General features: G+C 40.7%; 2 protein-coding genes across 2 annotated transcripts in view; one reads left to right on the top strand and one right to left on the bottom strand.

The window, feature by feature from the left end:
* The window catches only part of cwc27 (CWC27 spliceosome associated cyclophilin), a 46,328-nt gene extending 31,652 nt beyond the window's left edge, over positions 1 to 14,676 (bottom strand). Inside the window, exons 1-10 of the mRNA XM_071901427.2 lie at positions 14,475 to 14,676; positions 12,142 to 12,238; positions 8,429 to 8,541; positions 7,724 to 7,867; positions 7,396 to 7,494; positions 7,191 to 7,294; positions 7,019 to 7,088; positions 6,032 to 6,111; positions 5,904 to 5,940; positions 5,626 to 5,792 (exon numbers count right to left, since the gene is read on the bottom strand). Coding sequence (XP_071757528.1) covers positions 5,626 to 5,792; positions 5,904 to 5,940; positions 6,032 to 6,111; positions 7,019 to 7,088; positions 7,191 to 7,294; positions 7,396 to 7,494; positions 7,724 to 7,867; positions 8,429 to 8,541; positions 12,142 to 12,238; positions 14,475 to 14,516 — 953 coding nt within the window. The 5' untranslated portion in view covers positions 14,517 to 14,676. The remainder of the gene's footprint in view (positions 1 to 5,625; positions 5,793 to 5,903; positions 5,941 to 6,031; positions 6,112 to 7,018; positions 7,089 to 7,190; positions 7,295 to 7,395; positions 7,495 to 7,723; positions 7,868 to 8,428; positions 8,542 to 12,141; positions 12,239 to 14,474) is intronic.
* A 2,110-nt stretch (positions 14,677 to 16,786) lies between these two features.
* Positions 16,787 to 20,339, top strand: ppwd1 (peptidylprolyl isomerase domain and WD repeat containing 1). Its single transcript, XM_071901429.1, has 11 exons — positions 16,787 to 16,962; positions 17,073 to 17,175; positions 17,376 to 17,479; positions 17,644 to 17,764; positions 17,879 to 18,326; positions 18,434 to 18,624; positions 19,001 to 19,190; positions 19,279 to 19,460; positions 19,630 to 19,711; positions 19,846 to 20,028; positions 20,116 to 20,339. The coding sequence occupies exons 1-11, from the start codon at positions 16,812 to 16,814 to the stop codon at positions 20,257 to 20,259; spliced, it is 1,899 nt and encodes a 632-aa protein (XP_071757530.1). The 5' UTR covers positions 16,787 to 16,811; the 3' UTR covers positions 20,260 to 20,339.
* The last annotated feature ends 346 nt before the right edge of the window (positions 20,340 to 20,685 follow it).

Below are 20,685 nucleotides of genomic sequence, written 5' to 3'. Positions count from 1 at the left end.
ATTTTCTGCCTGCCTTGACATGCTGCCATTTGGAAAACAAGAGACATATCCAAGGCAACAGCCAAACAATTGGCTCCACAGCCCCAGTGCCAATAAAGAAAGAGAGGCCAGAAAGGACAGGAAAAGACCCAACACCACCTGTTAATGCACACCTTGGGGCTCAGCAAATTCCTCCCAAAGCCCTCGCATCGCAACACTACAAATTCTTTTGTTTCTACACACCTAAAATCCCTCCCTTATATGTATGCAAGAGGAAAGAATATTTTTCAATGCGAGACCCCAATTTTTGACTATACTGGATAAATCCGATTTTGTTGATCTATATATTAAGTAGACTATTCATATTATTTCAAAGACTTAACAATTATTCAAAGATCATATATATTCTAATTAGACATCATCATATTTAGGCCTAGGTCTAATGTCATAATCTTTCACAAAAATTAGGATATACAACCCTGCTATGCCAGATCAAATATAGATCTGATGTTCAGGCTTGTTTTCAAATGGCAAAACAATCTCAAAAAGCCCAAATTTGATATTAATGCCAAGATAAAGGTTTCATGGTTAAAATAACAACTTGCACCAAGGTGTTCCCCATTTCGGACTAGGTTAAGTAGGTATTCATAGCAAAGGTTAAATAAATAATAACATTTTATTCAGTACCAGTGAACAACAACACCTTGTGTTAACAGAGCTATCTTAAGTCTCTGTGCTAATGGAAGAAGAGGCTTTGGAGGAGCTCCAGAGTGTGCGCTCTTCTTGTGACTCGCTATCTATCCCTTTTCAAACAACCAGGGAGAAGATACATCCATCCATCCTTTCCTTCCATCCCTCCATTGCCTCCATTCCCAGCACAATGCAGCCACTCAAAGGGACTCTCCACCTGCCAGCAGGAGAGGGGACTGTGACTGTCATCTCATAAAATAAGGCCCAGCAGAGAAAGAAAAGGCACTCAGATGTTGTCATGAGTTGCCAGACAGCCCAAAATAGGCAAAGCTAGATACTTTACAAATCCTATGCAGAGAAAATGCTTTTTGTGACTCCCCAGTCCCTGCGGCACTGGTCTCTAAGGGGCTGCCAACTATTGTCGCTCTTTTAGAAAATTCAAAAAAGTGAAACCCAGAGAGCTGTGGATGATTAACTTTTCATAAAGAAAGCACATAAAGTGATTGGCAATGGACCAAGAACTCTCTCATGATTCAGGACCTCGCATTTAACCCTCCAATGTCTGGCAGGACTCCGAGGCTGACACAGGAATTTGACAACCTTAAAATAGCAGTGATGACTACGGTTCATCAAAAATTCAATCATTTTTCTAAAACGAACTACCAGGCTGGATTGGATTTCTCTGTATTCCCATTTTCCAGTCTCCAAGTAATGACTGAGGAAATGTAATTAATGATTAAGTTAAAATGTGTTTAAGTTAAATGTATCCACAGCGTAGTGGTATGAGGAGTAAAATGTCACACCTTCGGCTTACTTAGAGTACGTCCCCATACCATGAGGATGGCAGCGGCAGCCTCTCTCTGCTAGGGTGGACTGAAACAACTCTTATGACTGAGCAAGTGATCTGGATGAATGTGCTAGAATAACAAGATGGCTGGGTGAACTCCCCTCAGGGGGCACTCCATGGCTTGGTCAATAGCCAAGGAGAACTGTGAGCTAGAGTGGAGGAATCCAACCTCAACACAGGAATTTGCATGACTTTGCAGAGTGATCTGGACCAATCCACACACATTACCCACACAGTGGACTGAGGTTCCTCTTTTAGAATGGTTCATCTGCCTAGCAATTATTTACTAGATCCACTGGCTTTCTGTTAGCTACCCATGATGGAAGAAGGAGTAAAAAAAAAACTTTTATAATATCCTATACATTTCTTCATATTTAAATCATTTATTCAGCTGTGAATTGGTCATTCCTCGTAAATATTTTTGAGAGCTAATCATCAAGACAAAGATATACAATAAAAGTTCACACTCAAAAGTTCACACTGTTCACACTCCAAGTGAATTTACACAGTTGTTTCATTCCTCTCAACTATTAAAACATATACAAAGTCTAACCCACACATGTTAGACATGCATTGTTGTCTGGAGCCATTTCCAGTGAGCAAGTACCCCGTATGGGGTAGACATGCTACAGTGGGCCAGAGATGTGTAAACCTGGCAGTTCCAAAACACACACAATCCCGCTGCCAAGAACTGGATTATCTCTAGCGGTATTCTGCACAAAAACAGCGTTGAATGCTTTCTTGATCTCTGTAACCTTTCCCTGAGAAAGCATTGGGTTATGACCGATGACAAGAGACAGGTGCAGCCAATTAATACACAGTGACACAGTGTCCAGGGTATGGCCACTTGGTCAGGATAATTAGTGCCTGGTGTCCCATTTAAGTGTGAGTTGCATTGTCCACAAGGCTGAAAGAATGCCTGCTTGAAGTGCTATGCAAACTGTCACTGTACTAAAAAGGAGTTCAGAAGGTACATACTCTTTAATCTGTGAAGACACAGAAATATGGTCAAAGTGGCATAAGACAGCTACACCAGCTATCCAGAAAAATGTAAATTAAGACACAGGGCAGAATGCCAGAAGGATCAACTAACTGTTTCGTCACTTATAATAAAATATACAACCACAACTATCGCCTACATTCAAAAGTATTAGGCTACTAACCTTATGCAACATAATGCAAATGACAGTATAACATCCTAACTAACTACCTACCATCACTGTACATATACTGAGTAACTTTGTCTAGCTTAAAGCGTCTACATTTTCACTAGCCCCATACTATTCAGTGCAAGTGTTGATGACTTTAACATTTCAGAGCGCTACAAGACTTTGACAACAACCAGGGATCCTATTTTGGCATATTTAACATAACAGACCACAGTAATGATGCATCTTAGGTGTTTATACAGTGCCTTACCAGAGAGACCAAGGTAACGAGGGCGCAAGTTAAGCAAAGACTTCAAATTCTGCCCCCACACACACATAGACCACCCTTGGTCGGCCTCTTTATTTGTTAAAACCCCATCACTGCCCAAGTCTGGCTTTGTTGTTCATGACATGAACATCTTATAAGACACTGTCAAGGGACATCATGTGGACAATGTGATGATCAAGGTGCTTTCATTGAGTATTTAAGGACTCTATTGCAGTCAATCCACAAGTTTTATTCATGTCTGCTCTATACGGCAATGCCAGAATTTCTTTTTTCACTGTTAGGCATCAAAAAAATCATGTGATAACAAGTGATAAAAATAACAGAAAGTACAATTCTGTCATTATCATAAGCCTGCTATAACTGAAAAGCGATGACCAGAGACAGAGAAGTGAGCCAGGGCCTACTGGCAGAAGCAGCTAACGCTGTGTCCCACAGCCATATGGAAGCGTTTTGCTTCCCCAGTCATGCCCCGTCGGGTTTAACAAAAGTGGCGACTACCACATACACTGCTTTTGGGACTTCATTCAGTAGTGTCTTTTATAAAGCAACCCCCCTAAAGAGGCCCTGGATTGGCCTACTTCAAACAGAGAAAACCAGACTTAATCAATAGTAATATAAAAGAAGTGTCCATATATGAGCATTCAAGTTTAACCAGAAGCACCAACACCAGCTAAAAGTCAAGAAAAACGTATTGTAAACAGGATATGTTTTGACAGACAGCAAAATTCTATATACTCTTTATATAACTTGACTGATTTTTAAGTTAAAGTCTAACAATTTCTGGGCCCAGGTACAATACACCATTATTTGGGAAGTCCGATAATTTTGCAATCTTGGAATATTGCTGTGGAATATCATCTGGTTGCTGGGTAGCAATGTAAGATAGTCTTTTCAGGAAAGATAGTCGCCATTTTACCTTTCCCCAACTGAAGCCGGAATACAGTGGAGAGAGAGAGAGAGAGAGAGAGAGAGAGAGAGAGAGAGACTCACTGCAGGCACACACAGCAAACCAGAGCACTGTCCTTCACTTACATCTCATGCATTTGAGCATAAAGGAAATAAACGGAAGACCAAATAACAAAAGTCCTGCTAAGGCCGGCATCAGTAAAGCCAATCAGACAGAACTAGGAAAAGTGAGTGCTTTTAACATCCTCTCCTCTTTCCCAGGTGACTAGATAGCAGTCCATGTTCCTCCTTGCGTCCAGAGCAGCTGAAAGCCCTAGCAAAGCAATGGTGGGAGAGTGGGGCTCACCCTCCAACAATGCCCCCTTTGTCCCAGACCAACACTGTACCTACCAGCCTGCTCTTTGATTCCCTGCCAAGACAAACCACTGTGTTGGGTTACAGTTCTTGTAGCAAAACAATCTGCGCTTGTGTTTAATATACTACAGTCTGCCTGCATTGGGCTGGCTGTCAGTCAGAGCACACAACTGACTGGGGGCCCACTCCTTATCCCATTAGCGCTAATGAGAGAAGGGTATGTTGATTAAGTGTGTTGAGGGGTACCTGCTAAGAGGATACAGACCGGAGATAACTGGCCAACTGTAAGCATCAAAGAGAGATGAAAGATAAATCACTCTCTAAGGCACCGCCACCTCTTTCTTCCTCTCCATTCTCCCCAGGTCTCTTTCATACTAACTTTGTCTCATACACTATCGCCTCCCACCCTCATCTTCATTTCACCGACACTGTTGGCTCAGGCAGGGGTACTGTTTGCTTCTACTACAGCAGAGTAAGTAATTTGGTTTGAGTGCCAACATTCCTGTTTCACATAGCAGGCCTTGGCGGCTGTGTCCAGGTCCATTGATGTTGGTCCAGTGAGCTAGAACTAAGATGTGTGCGTGTGTGTGCATGTGTGCGGTTGAGTGTGTGTGTGTGTGTCAGGCACAGTGCTGGAGGATGCTTGGCTGATAATGGCAGTAGGCATTGACACACTGGAATCAGGTAGACCGTTGAGCTAGGTTCAAGAGAACCATAGCCACAAAATCATATTATTCTTTTTTTTGACACCTACAAAAATGCAATTATTTGGTATTCAATACGAAAGCATACACATTTTTACTAAATGTATGCACCATTCATTTCTGCTGACTAATTTCAAGAAGGATGTTTTAGGTTTGACCGCAGGATTTTTTCTGTCCTCATATCTAGCCTACCAACTTAGGCTGCCAATCCTGCAGGAAGATTTGTTAATTTGGCTACACAGTAGGGGTGAATATTAATTTGGATCATGCTCATCTATTCTTCAGTTACTGTCATCTTAAAAGATGTAAAGTCTCGAGTCCCGTCTCTCTCTCTCTTTCTCTCTGGGTGCAACTAAATGTTGCTGCTCATCACAATAGCAAGGTATGGGTAGCCTCATCAAAGCATCAGAGCCTCATCTCATTAAAGAAAAAAGTTGTAGAGGCCGCTCACAGTGCTTGACCATATTTCCGATCTACTATGCAGTTCAACAGCCCCCCCACCAGGCTGCTTCTCTGTATTACATGTAGAACAACTTTACACTGACACTGCCTGAGCTGCAAGTGACCAAAGCATTAACCAAGTATTTGTAAAGCAAACCTGCCACCTGTTGGATATACGTCAAAAACACCAGGGTTCACATTTCTGCTGTAGAGGGACTCAGGCTGCAGCTCAGACCATGGGTCAGGGACAGGGACAGGGACATTTACCTGCGACTGGTCTTTTTCCCATGCTCCTCCTCACTGGGCTCCGTCTTTTTATCTTGCCCTTTGTCTCTCTTCAGCTTTTTAGAGACGAGTTCTCTCATCTTCTCTTTCTTGTCTGAGTCATACTCTTCATCCGGATCCATGCCCTCTTCAATGTCATCATCGTCCGTCTGACAGAACACATGGAAATTTACAGTAAGAGAAAACCAACCATGGGAAGCGTCCAGGGGCAAAGATATGGAACTGTAATTTTTTTTATGCTCACATTTTGTTCCACCTACCTCAGCTGTATCTCCAGATGCCCCTTTCTCATTTTTCCTTTCAAGGTAAAAGGAATATGGGTCAATTTAATATTGCATGGACAGGATATGATGAGGATCATCAATGTAATGTTTATTATTGTACATACTTATCAACTGCTGGAACAGAGCTCAGTCTGGGGTCGTCTTTCAGTAGGTCATGGCTGCTTTTGCTTTTTCCCTTTAGTGTCTGATGAAACAAGAACAATGTGTGAGCAAATAAAGTAACCGTTACCCTTTTTACAACATTTAATCTGTTTTAATGCAACTTTAGTATGGCAACAATGTCAGTGGAAATATCGTCCCTCATTAGTTTGGATGTAAATACTGTTGAATCTGCACATTGACTAAAAGGTAGGAAACCTTTAGCACAATTTACAGCCATCTTTGACTGAATTTTGTTATTAATAAATGTTGATATTTGCTCATTTTCTGTGTTAAGAAATTGTTTTAACAGTATGTCAACTAGTTAGACAAAAGGTTGCATCTAACCTGGCTAGTAGGTAGATGTAGGCCTACCTAACTAAAGGTTGTCATTTTGTTTGGAAAAAAAAAAAATGATTACAAGCTTGTAACAGCAAAATAAAAGATAGGCTTTTCTTGTCTAAAGCTCATATTTTACTCACTCTTCTCTGTTGTAATCAAAGTTATGTAAAATGGTCAGCTGATTTGCAGCCATCTTTGTGGGTGTTTTGCGTGACTGTGAAGCTGGTGTGTTTCTTTCCATTTCTAGTAAGCAAAACCCATAATTTGTCATAATATCAGTATTGCCTTCTCACTGAGAGTCTCTTGTTTAAGTGGATGTTATGTTTGTGGTCAAACAATGTGTTCTTCATGTTGTAGGTAAACACTGCAGGGCCACTATGGGGTCTACAGGGCAGATAAAGGAAAGAGCGCTATTGTCAAACCAGTAAGTGTTATCGTCATTTACTGTACCTCAGTGTGACTGGCATAAGAATCACCAGCAGAGAGGGCCAATCACAACAATCCAGTGAATTGTAGTGAATTGATAATGAACTCTTGAAACCTAAATCCTGAAGAATTACATGGCTATTTAGCTGGCAGTCAGCCAAGAGACTAGTTTTGAGATTTCATACCTGGCTGACTTGATTCACCATCTCCTCCTCTTCTTCAGCTTCCTCTCCAAATGATAACAGACTGAAGTTCCTATAAATATATATGTTGATTTTAAGCAAAAAATAACAACAACAATAATAGTAACAGTGTCAAATTGGGAGTCTGGTGCAATCACAAAGACAGAGCACTCACTTGGTGGCTTTTGACTGTGATTTCTTTCCCTCCTCTTTGTCTTTGTCCTTCTTGGCTTTCTTAATTTCACGAGGAACGATGTCATCAAAAGGAGAATGTAACACCTTGAAGACACAATAGATTTTTACATCAGTGATTTGAATTGCAGATGTGATAATATATAAAGTAGTCAAGTAAGTGGACTGTGCTATGGCATAGGACATACCTCAGTAGTCTTTATCTTGTGGGGATTCAAAGGTCTTTCCTCATTGTCGCATTCGACCTCTGCTAATCTGAGCATATTATAAACTGTGTCTCCGGTGACCTGCATTGGGGATTGTTGAAAAAAAGCACTTAGGGTAGTAACGTAAAGGATAATTCCTGTTATCGCTTTTATTTTGTGGGAAATTACACAGGTCTGAGAGGGGTACTATATGTAACTTGCGGTTTTGTTTGCAAATTCTGCACACACAAGACCACAAAATGCTCTTATCTTCATCATAAAGAATAGCAAATATTTATCTGAGTCACAACAATTCTTACTGTAGATTTACCTTGCCAAATATGGTGTGTTTATTGTTGAGCTCATCGGCACGTCCCAAGGTGAAGAAAAACTGACTTCCATTATCATGTGGCCCAGAATTTGCCATGGCAACCAATCCTCTCCGATTGAATCGCAATCTGGAGTGAAATTCATCCTAAACGTGGCAGCAAAGAAAAACATATTTGAGAGGCATTTCATCTGTGAGATCTGTGAGAATAAAGTTAACGGATTGTACATGAAGACATGAAGGGGTTGATATACTATATATTGATGTTAATAATACTATGTACCAAAAAGTGATTCATTCTAAACTTTTTTGTGAAAATTAAACAGACTTCAGTCTTGAGTCTTTATCATCAAACCCATTAGAAACCCTATTCTACTCACAATTGAAGAAAAAGTAGAAAAACCAACCAACCAACATTAACCAAACCATATCAAACAAATTAGAAATGGTTAGTGTCATAGCATATAATGCATCAATAGCAGATTCATCCTACTGTCCATCTAAAACAACCAATTAGCCTAATGCTTTTTACTGGGACGTGGCAGAAAAACAAGTTTCTTTGCTTTGATTTCTCACTTTTTACATGTGAATCTTGGTATCAAATTTAATATTTGTGAGATATCCTCTAATGCAGATATCCTATATCAACCTGATTTCTGCCTGACAGAATGATGAAGTAATATTAATAAGTACAGACAGGAGCCTGACCTTGAATGGCCGGCCGTAAACGGACTCTCCACCTGACCCTGATCCAGTGGGATCTCCCCCCTGAACGATGAACTCCGGCACCACACGGTGGAACAAGGTGCCATCATAGTAACCTAGAGGAGAGAGAAATGCCATGTTAGAGACAAGCTGTCTACAGTAAAATTAAATTATGCACAATGCTTTGTTTGCGAGAGAAAAAAGCATATCTATTCATTTCACCCACATTTGACATTTTTATTTACTGAAATTTATGCATGGATAATCAAACTAGGGGTGTGATCAGGACTAGAAGCCAAATGATTTATCTGAGAGAAAAAATATGATTATAAGCAGATTTCTTTCCTCTATAGTTTAGGGTTAGGGTTAATACCATACCAAGACAGAAATGTTAAATTGGAATTTATTAGAGTAGATCAAATAAGAATAACATATTTTTGCTATTAGGATGTCAATGTTTGACATGTCTCATAGTTTGGACGTGGAGCACTGCAAGTGAACTAAATAAGCTTCACAATGTCTCTGCATGCAGGTGGAGCAGAGGCTGTGTATGTACTGAGCTCTAAGTGAGACTGGGCAGTGCCAAAGGGAACACTGAAGCATGTGTGCTTATTTAAGGCAGAAATATGCCCCTGATAATACTAATTATGATAGCTAGAATCACTAATAGATTTACCGGACTCATGGGAGAATAACCGCAATTTGTATGATTCCTTAATGGATCACAGAAATGTCATGCCACCAAAACATACACACAGAATGAGGGATTCAATTAGTGCTCGTACAGTGGCTGCCCTGACTTTAGCTAGTCAAAACTTTCCTGTGGAGAAGACACCACAGAAGCGTTCCAAGCTCGTATTGAGAGGCAGTTCTTGAGAACAGCGCCGGGGAATGCTATTATACATAGAACGTTATCAGCTGTAATCTGCACACACATCCACTAATTACCGATTATTAGTATAAGGTCTAATCAATCCTAATTGATTGGCCAAACCGATAATTCAGTCAACTGCTAATTAGGACAACACAAGAAAGCAGGAAAAGAGGAGAAACGAAGGGGAAAATCATTCCATTATTTCTTCCTGATAGTGAATCAGATAATCAGACATATGGTATCCAGGTAAAAATCCAGCCAATATTCACACTGCTAATTGATAGTAATCAAACATTCACAATAAATAATTGGCTAATATCAGATTTTTTTATCTGTCTATTAAAATAGAAGCCATCTCTGCTGCTGCATAGGGTATTTTATCATGAAAAAGTTACATAATGTAGCTTTAACAATGCACATCTGCACTTCTGCATCATATGTTTCCTGCTTTTGTAAATCTGAACATGTAATTAGGTCATTTGCACATGTGGACACTGTACATATGTTGTCCCATTTGTGCTCAATGAAATGTGAATACCTAGCAACGCACTGTAAATCCAATGCTGTAAATCCATCAGCGAAGATGCTGTATCTTTATATGCTGTATTATCATCAACATGCTCAGTTTTGTAATTATTTGTTCTATAATCTTCATTACTCTGTGCTTGTATTATTCTTATCTACATCCTATTCTCTGTGATTACCCAATTTCCCCATGGGTTTCATTAAAGTTTCACCTAATCTCACTGACTCGTCTGTAATTGATAACTTCTTTCTTATCTTCTGATGCTGTCCTCGCTACATATCATGCAGTGACCTAGATTCCTTTAGTGGGAGTCCTGTTTTTCTGTAAACTACAAACCTTTTTACTCAATACAAAATAGAAACAGGTGCGCTTCTTCCAAAAGGCTACTTTGTAGCTGGGTGCTGGACTTCAATGATAAGAGTTAAGAGTTGAAAGAAAGCAGCACACCAATAATGAAAAAGAATATCATAATATAACGAAGAAGACGTCACCTCATTTTCACCAATTTATTTTTTGGCCGTGACTGCTAACATGTTTTGGTATTACACCTTCATCAGAGCATCAAGGAAGGTGTTATATTCTTTTTTATTATTGGTGTGCTGCTTTCTTTCAACTCTAACTTTTTACTCAATACTCATGCATAATATCCTGTATTTTATATAGTTTATTCTCAACTTTTCCATTTAGACCATCTTGCGCCATTTTCCCTATCAGGGTCAACATTCCCTGTTTTCAACATTGCCCGCTGATCTTTTCCTTCCTTGGTTGCCTGACCTACCCAGACCAAACCTTTCAGTCTTAAGTCCTCCCCAGTTACAGAGCGATTGATGTCCTGCTAGCTGTGGTTTGCTATCTGTCACTGGACTCCACTCAACTGACTCAAGTGTAGCCGTAGCTTGCTTGCGGTGTCTACGGCGTTTATAGTTCTGCGCTGGTAGTTCTGCGCGTAGACCGCCGAAACACTAGATGCCAGTGTCATGCTTTGTTGCATTCTGTCTAGATGAAAAACGGAAGTAATCATGTTTACATTCACTGAAACAGAACGGTAACAATGGCGGCTGATAGTGATTTGGAACTGGAAATGACTTTGTTACCACGTGGGTTAGATGAGGAAGAATAGCTAATTTGTCTATCATTATTGAAAACATTCGGAGGAGGAGAAGATGGTCTCTCTTCGACCTGCTCCATGTTGTCTTCACCATCAGTGGAAATCAACAGGAAACACGTAGGGGGAAATATGAAGCGGCCCAAGCGGACCAATCACAGTTCTTGCATCGCCCCAATGCAAATTACATTATTGGAGAGATGCATGCAAGCAACAGCGGCAGCCTCTGCAGGCAAAGCCAGCACCACAGATGCCTACAGCATAGCTATGACGATATTTTGACGTTGAACCATAAATAAGCCTTGGGTTGATGAACTTCCAAAGGAGTATTTATCAATGTTTATTGTTTATTATTGTGGGGTCCATGCACTCCCTCTATCAAACTTCTCCCCTTTCCTTGATGGATTTATGGCCCTATAAAGCCCCTTAACCCACTGCCAGACACAAGATTAAACCTGGAGCTCGTATTCTGCTCTCCCTGCTCTGTATCCATGTGAAAGGTGTATTCTCTGCACTTCTTTATAGCTTTTAGGGGTGTAACCAACATGCTGAGTCAGCCATGGATTCTGCTACCATGGTTTGCCAGCTCAAGATGGCCCCAGGAGGTCTGGTGTAATATTTCTTGTAATATTTAGGGTGAGCACATGCATAGAAATTTAGGTTGGATGTTAGAGAAAAGAAACATCTTATGGAAAGATGGCAAATGAAGACAGACGTTAAACATGTTGTAACGATTATGAAACTATAATGAAATATGATACAATATCATACAATATTGATTCCTAAGCTTACTGTATAAAGGGTCTAGATAAGTCTAACAGTGACTGGAAATACTTTTGTGCATTCTCTGTTGCCTATGTAACGTTAATACATTTTTTTCATTCAATATTAACCCATATCAAACATGACTGACTGTGCATATCCTTGCTTATTAGTTGGTTGAGAAACATACATTACATACACACATACATATTCACATTAAACTGAAGTTCTATAAATCTCAGCTTGTGTATTCATGCACAATGTTTAGTATTTTTGGAGTACACAAGCTTTACAAATTAGATTTCCTAAGACTGAGGCAGACTGGGTTAGGGTGACTGGTTTTGCCGTCATGAGCAGTCTTGAACAGACTGGTGGGTGTTTTTAGTTTTACGGAAAGTCTCCAGCATTAAGAAATACAGCAGGTCTGTCAATAGCCATTAAGTTATTACCTTCCATGCACAGCTGCACAAAGTTTCTGCATGCTTTAGGAGCCTCCTTGGACCACAACTCAATGTCAATGTCACCTGCTGAGGTCTTCAGCAGGACCTAAGAAAAGATCACAAAGAAGGCATGTCATTTAAAGATTAGAGCACTTTTTTTTTCCATTTTCCCCACATCAGCTAGCCAACAAAAAGAGCAAACAAATATCTAAAATTCAAGTGCAATCATTCATCTGAAACAAATAGCTACATACAGTAAATGCACAAAATATTTGGGATATCTTCACATCTTGGTTGTCTCAAATCTTAAAAATCCTTCTCTAACTTGTCAGCTTTTCTATATCTACATCTCCTCCTTTGTTATTGGTATATATCTAATAATGGAAATCAATAAGTGATAATGCAGCATACTGCATGTAAAGAGTAAGTGTCCCTAATGTTTTGCACATTCAGTGTAGGTACTTTTGATAAACTCTTGTAGATTAGGGCCACTGTTTGAGTGACACTGTAGCTCTGGAATAAGTGACATTTCAAATTAGTCAAAGATCACCCTGTTGTTCCTGCCAAAGGAAGTTCACCTGTACAAAGTGTACAGTCACTCAATATCCAGCAATACCTTGTTAAACCTGGAGATTATGCAATTTCAGACTATGGAAAAGTTATTAAATAAATCATTGTGTTGTACTGCACCTTTAAAAGATTTATATCACCCAATATTTAGAGAGCCCAAAACTTTGTAATGACACTCCAAACACAAGGCTGTCTTAAAGGTGCAATATATAAGGTTGATCAATACCAATGACTCAATGATTACTTCGCCAGGTGCTGAGATTTCTGGCTTTCAAAACTCATTTGCCAGCCTGTACTCTGTTTTGGAACAACAAGTGTGCTAGCACTTCAAGGTGCCCCGGTGGAGGGCTGGGCAATATGGTTGAAATCAGTATCACAATAATCATATGGTGTGTTTTTTTGTTGCGATATTTATCACGGTATGGCTTACATGCAAAATCACGTTAAATAATCAAATTGATGTTCATCACATTGAACTGCTTAGTAATGTTAAGTGTGATGCTAAACAAAACTCTGAAATTTTCAAATAATGTTCCTTAAAATGTTTCACACCTCATTTTGTCAGACTTTTTAAATACAATTTGCTTGTATCATCATGATATGATTGCACTGAAAGACGCAAACGCTAATTTTGAATTATAGACTCCCCCAGCCATTCAGAATTGATTAGGCTTTTCCATGGCATAAAGATCTTTGTTACAGCTGATGTGTAGCATGGAAAACTATCAGCTTCCTAACAGAAGAACATAGAGAAATCATTTAGTTCTTAAAGTAAGTTATGCTGAAAGTTAAGTTTCCACATCTAACAAACAAAAGTAGCTTACTATAATATTATGAGCTAGTGAAATATATAGAGGCATAACGTTTGACTTTCGTTTTTGGATTCGATTTAATCAGTAACCTTTAAACATTTATATATTCATTGATAACTGTGTCTCTGTTTATCTTCTGCACAACCTGAACTGAACAAGAGAGTCTCTTGTTCAGTGGACAAAGAGGACAAAGACAAAAAGAGATGAGGGGAGGAGAGAAATACGAGTAGGCAAGAAAAGATGAGTAGTGAGAAGACAGACAGCAAACTGACTTACACAGACAGCTCTTCAAAGTGTGCTATGCTACTATGCTAGACCTGTGTATGTTCAGTCAAAGTGCACCAGATGTGTTTTTTTAATTCTTCAGAGGGAGGATGCCCTCAGACCCCCCTACTATGGTTCTTTGGGCTAAGCCCCAAATGATCTAAAATCCTAACAACGCCTCTGGATAAATGGAAGGGGGCACAGGAGCATCCTTGGTTAGGTAAACATTATCCCCTGCCCCGCCAAACTCCAACTCAAGAATCTGGTAATTAAATGTTGCCTCAATGAGATTTCTACTTTTGAAACTGGTTCGCCATCATCTTCTTCCACCAAAATACACCACAGTGGGCGGTGATGGACAGAGTGAACTGGTCGGTTAGAAAGGTTGAGATTTTACTGGAATACAGTGCCGCTTGGTGGATATGCCAAATTTACCAGCATATCTTAATGATTCGTAAAGTCTTAGAGTAAGATAAGCATGGCCACATGAAATTGCTACATTTTTTAACGGAGTTCAGCGTGACGTACTTTCCATAACGAGAGAGAACGGAGCGCGCCGTTCTGCTTCCCGCCGGGCTAAACGAGTCTACAGTCTCTCAAAGTGAAGTCTGCATTTAAGGCTCTCGGTGGATAAACATGACTGTCGAGCCTGAGTAACATATTGTGTTAGCTCAAATTGCAAAAAGTCGCGCTCACCTTTCCATTTGTCGGTGGCTCTTGGATATAAATATTGCTCATTCCGCCGCTGAGGTTGTGTTTTTTGTGAGCGCAAGAAAAAAAAAAAAGTCTCTTATGCTGACACTTAACGTTATAGTGCGAGAACAGAAGAAATACTGTTTGTTATGTTAGCTTGCTTTACAAGTGACAGACATCATACTTTGCTGTCTACAGCCATATTGGCAACACACGTGAGCTTATTGTTTACTTCGAGTAGATGGGGGAGACTCATTAGGAATATTGTTAATCTTTATGATTTACTTTCACAATGATGGTTACACGAGTGTGTCTTCTGTTCAGAATATTTACTGAGTCATTTATTTAGACAGTTCTCAATTTACCAAGTGTGTTTGCGACAGACCAATACACCGTTATAATTAAACTCCCCTAAAATCCTCTTTTGGTTTGTCCCAAGTGTTTCATTATAATCAACCCCTAGAAACAACAAACCAACATACTTCCGCTACAGCTAACTTGTGTAAATTACATAAAATGTGAGAAACAAACACATTCTCAAATTAGAGAATAAGAATTGTTCAGGATTGACAAGTACATGTTTTACCAGACATTTTATTTTCACTAATCCAGCCGACTCAACAACAAAGTTTGGCGGGACACGCCAAATAGCTGCCATGGTAGAAATGGTTGTTACAACATCACATAAATATCATATTTCTTTTTTTTATCTTTAGTTTACTGTGCAGTTTGTTTAATAAAACTATGGATGGCTCGCTGTGGTGTCTGCGTCTGGTCAGTAGGAACTAACGTTAGCAGAAATACGACTTCCGCGTTGTTTCTTCAAAATAAAATTCAGAGCTCTTATTTTGAATATTTTGAGTCTCTAAACTGGATGTCTTATTTCCAGTGTGACACTTAATAGATTTGTATACTTATGTGAAGTGTTCAATATTCATGCAAACAATTTGTGAACAATAACCAATAAAAGTCTGTGACAGTCTGTGCATGCTTCTGCAGATCCAGAAGCATGGGAAATGATGTGCTCCTTTGACATCAATTCTGGAAACCACTTTCTGCCTTTTTGCACATTTTTTCCACTGAATTTGGTCAGATAATTTTGTGGGTTGTATAGAGGGCAGCTCAGATAAATAATTAAAAAAAAGACTCCAATATTTGTTTTTTCTCATTTCTTCACTGTGCAAAGTAATAAAACAAACTCTTGGGTGTTACATAACTTTAACTTCGAAATACATCGTAAAATTTGGGTTGTGTGTTCACTCAAAGTCCACTAATAATAATAATATTATATTTTAATTGAGGATCTCATAACAGTCAGTGTCAATAAACACATACATAATACATTTCACAGCACTGTCTATTCAGATAGGAAGTGACTTGGGCCATATAGTCCGCACCATGCCATTGGACTGGCTGGATTTTGAAGACAAAGCATGTTTCTGATAGATTATTATGTTCAGTTTTTGGAGCAGTAGCCTACTGCAGTCCCAGCTGTTCTATAAATTGTTGTCCAGAACATTTGTAAAGTGAATGACTGTTGTATGAATCCTGCAGCTCCTGACATCACAACACATAATCACATTTAAAAACAGCAATCTAAACCTGTAGATTTATTCCTATGAGAAATGTGTTGAAGGTTAGACCCTTCCTTAATGTCAAAGATAAAGAGAACTGGATTTGTCATTGAATGTGTTGATATGGGAATACAGTCACATGGCTGCAGGCTTAATCCTAATTATGAGTTCAGTTCAGTTTGAGTTGCGTTGCATTGATACCGGGTGTGAGACTTGCTTGGGACTTTTACTTGTTTTATGTGATTTGAACAAGGGTGACCTGTCTGTACCTGCTGGCTTATAAAGTAAAGTGGAAAACTGGGGAATGATCTGAGATGTCTGGTAGGAACTATGTGGTAATGCATACAATGTGAAGCGCATTGTCCTGCATCAGCATGGTGTTTGGGTTTGCCCTAACAAACCATCAACGTGAGGCCAAAGATGAGGTGAATGGGTACATAACCTTGATACTAATATTTAGTCTGACACTCACACTCTCAACATGATTGAGAGGAGATTGTATACAGTTAAATCTGAAAGAGCATATTGCTATCAGAAGACAACTGCTTTATGTTTCTGTTTCAGTTTTTACAGGACTGGGAAAAAGAATATGAGTTTTTTCACCACAACGTAGTTTATTTCCTCGATTCATACTCCAATCCAATTGGCGGCGGTAATGCACCATAAAGTGGTTTGCCAACCGGCCAAAAATAAAGAAGAAGAAGAAGAACGTGCGCAGCGCAGCGCGCGCCGAACGGACGTAGGACAACACGGAAAAGTTGCAACAATGGCGGAGGCTGTAACCAATGTGGATTTAAAGCGAAAAGTACACGACCATGAGGGTGGCGGCGGAGATGGAGGTGGAGAAGGAGCTGGAGAAGAGGAAGAGTGGGTCGGACCCATGCCGAGCGAAGCCACACAGACAAAGAAAAGGAAAGGTTGGTTCTGGAGTTCAGTTCGTCAAACTGTCGCCCACATACAACTCCTGCTAAGGCCAGAGCGAATAATGCTAACATAACAACATGTGTGGCTGTTTTGTTTTTGTCAGTGTTGGATTATGAGCGCGTCTACCTGGACAACCTCCCGTCAGCTGCAATGTATGAGCGAAGCTACATGCACAGAGACGTTATCACACAGATCGTTTGTTCCAAGTAAGTGTTGCTTCAAGTAACGTGACCACTGCCTTGCACACTTGTTTCCTTTACTTCATTCAATTGATAGAACATGTAAGTTTAATAACAATGATTCAAATCCCATGTGCAGTTCAAATGTCATTAATGATTACATCGTATCATGTTCAAGCAAGCTGGCTCCTCCTGTCTCTGATGAAAGTCTGTCTTTCCCCTCTCAGGACAGACTTCATCATCACAGGCAGCCAGGATGGCCATGTCAAATTTTGGAAGAAGAAGGAGGAGGAGGGGATCGAGTTTGTGAAACACTTCCGCAGTCATCTTGGTATGAATTAAATTCATCAGATATTATTTTGGCAGTGGGTCAGGAAAAAAAAGATAGTGGCCTCCTGACATTCAGGCTTTCTGGTGTTTGTACAATCCAGTGTACACCCAGATAAAAGATGTATTGTTGGATGGGTAATGAACTTGTTGTTGCATTTTCTGCAGGTGTGATAGAATGCATTGCTGTCAGTGCCGAAGGGGCCCTTTTCTGTTCTGTTGGCGACGACCAGGCCATGAAAGTATATGATGTTGTCAACTTTGACATGATCAATATGCTGAAGCTGGGGTAAGTTTGAATGACCCAGGTTGCAGTGTATAAGCATGAAAGACAGAAATGGATATTTGGTCGTGCAGCGTGACATTATTTAATATTCTCTGATATGACCATGTCTCTCTGCAGCTTTCACCCAGGCCAGTGTGAATGGATATACAACCCTGGGGACGCCATCTCCACCGTGGCCTGCTCCGAAAAATCCACAGGGAAGATCTTTGTTTACGATGGACGGGGAAGCAACCAGCGCCTCCACACCTTCGACAAGATGCACTCCTCGCCGCTCTCCCAAATCCGCCTAAATCCCAAATTTAGGGTCATCGTCTCTGCTGACAAAGCGGGAATGCTGGAATACTGGACTGGCCTCCCAAACGAATTCAGGTTCCCCAAACACGTGGGTTGGGAGTACAAAACGGACACAGACTTGTATGAATTTGCAAAACACAAAACCTATCCCACCAGCCTCGCGTTTTCATCCGACGGGAAGAAAATGGCCACTATTGCCTCTGACCGGAAAGTCAGGATCTTCCGCTTCCTGACAGGGAAACTGATGAGGGTGTTTGATGAATCGTTAACGGTAAGTTCTAACAAATCTTCTCAGCCTGGATCACTGCTGAAGTGGCTAATTCACACAGGACCTGAGCTTTATGCTTAATGGCACCTCCTTGCTTTATTATGGATTAGATGTTCACAGAGCTGCAGCAGATGAGGCAGCAGCTGCCTGACATGGAGTTCGGGAGGCGGATGGCTGTGGAGAGGGAACTGGAGAAGGTGGACGGTATCCGCTTGACCAACATCATCTTTGACGAGACGGGCCACTTTGTCCTCTACGGCACCATGCTGGGCATCAAGGTCATCAATGTGGAAACTAATAGGTACATCCTAAATGGCTGCGTTCACACAAGGGTTATAAGGCTTGTTATTAATTTTCCTAATTCCCCCTAATGGACACACCCCATTCATGCACTGGATGCAGAAGCTATCTTGGAATTAAAGTGTTGATCTGATCAATTTGCCTTATCAATTCATATGACCTGCCCACCTACTGATCCTAGATCAGTAGTCCTACTCTTAGAAACTTTATGCACAGGCGCCATGGCTTTTCCAAATTATAATATGAACAAGAGGTGATGCAATTGCTTAATGTGTCAGAATAGCGTCTTGCTATTTACTGGCTATAGTTTCCAATGCAGTGATCCTCAATAAAACTGTTGATTTGTTGTTGACCCTTTTTCTGGTCTTCCTTCCCAGATGTGTGCGGATCCTGGGGAAGCTGGAGAACATCCGTGTGGTCCAGCTGAGCCTGTTCCAGGGGATCGCCAAGGCTTCGAACGTGGCACCCACCATTGAGATGAAGGCATCTGACAACCCCGCCTTGCAGAACTCCGAGCCCGATCCCACCATATTCTGCACCGCGTTCAAGAAGAACCGCTTCTACATGGTGAGATAGCTCGACGTTCAATCCGAGATGATACAGCTAATATTTTTCGTTGTGCTATTACATATCTCAATGCGTTGTTTTGTTTTAGTTCTCGAAGAGGGAACCGGAGGACACCAAGAACGCAGAGTCGGACAGGGACATCTTTAATGAGAAGCCCTCAAAGGAAGAGGTGATGGCTGCCACGCAGGCCGAGGGCCCCAAGAGAGTGTCCGACAGCGCCATCATCCACACCACCATGGGAGACATCCACATCAAGCTCTTCCCTGTCGAGTAGGTTCCCAGCATCACAGCTTTGTTCATAACTACTCATGCAATTATTAGTATCCATCCAGTTTTTTCCTCTGATGCCGACTATGCTTTGGAGCGATAACTTTAGTCTCCTGTTGTACACTTTACATCTCAATGTATGAATCGTTCTTCGCTTCCTAACGTTTCTTAGATGCCCCAAAACTGTGGAGAACTTCTGCGTTCACAGCAGGAACGGTTACTACAACGGCCACATATTCCACCGAGTTATCAAGGTAGTTTTATCTTTCATCAGTAACTCTGTTGTTGTTAGTGATGCTTATTTTCTTCAGTCAATAAGTAAATATCTCCAGACATGATGTCTTGGAAGCCCTGTCTGAAGCTTTGTGTCTGTGATGCTTGCGTACAGGGTTTCATGATCCAGACGGGAGACCCCACAGGCACGGGCATGGGAGGAGAGAGCATCTGGGGAGGAGAGTTCGAGGACGAGTTCCACGCCACGCTGAGACACGACCGCCCGTACACGCTCAGCATGGCCAACGGAGGCCCCGGCACCAACGGCTCACAGTTTTTCGTCACTGTCGTGCCCACTGTAAGTCGCCTGAAACACTTGCTGACCTGCGACATTTTTATTCTATTTTGAATTCTCTGTATCAACATGTGCTATTGTTCTTTTCAGCCTTGGCTCGACAACAAGCACACTGTGTTTGGAAGGAGCGCAAAAGGCATGGAGGTCGTCCAGAGGATCTCCAACGTCAAAGTCAACCCCAAGACCGACAAACCGTATGAAGACATCAGTATCATCAACATCACCATAAAGTGATCATGCTTCTTTGTCACGTCCTGTACAAGCTGTTTTTTTACCAAATTGTGAGTCATTAAAAATGCTTTCCTGAGTCTGTATTATACGTAACATCGTCTGTATCTGTCCACACCTCAAAGGGAAGCCTATTCAGAATGAGTTGTTGGTTGCTTCTGTCTTCACTGGAAAACTCCACAATGATTTCTTACTTCAAGACCAGGACAAGCTATCACCATATTTCAAAGTTTTTAGTGTGCTTGTCCTGTTAATAAGCAAAGATTGAACATATGTAATATATAGCACCATATTCAGTTGCACTATGAAAACAATGCATGAGCCAAAAAAACACTAGTTTGCTAAATTAATCAGTACAAAGACCCTTTGAAAGATATGTAAGTATTCCCCACTGTCTCCTGTAGAGTGTAAAGCAGCAGAATCCAGTGGTGC

This window comes from Centroberyx gerrardi, chromosome 2 (assembly GCF_048128805.1).
Source record: "Centroberyx gerrardi isolate f3 chromosome 2, fCenGer3.hap1.cur.20231027, whole genome shotgun sequence".
Taxonomy (NCBI): Eukaryota; Metazoa; Chordata; class Actinopteri; order Beryciformes; family Berycidae; genus Centroberyx; species Centroberyx gerrardi.
Note: the sequence above shows the minus strand (reverse complement) of the source record. Positions and strands in the feature narration are given on the sequence as shown.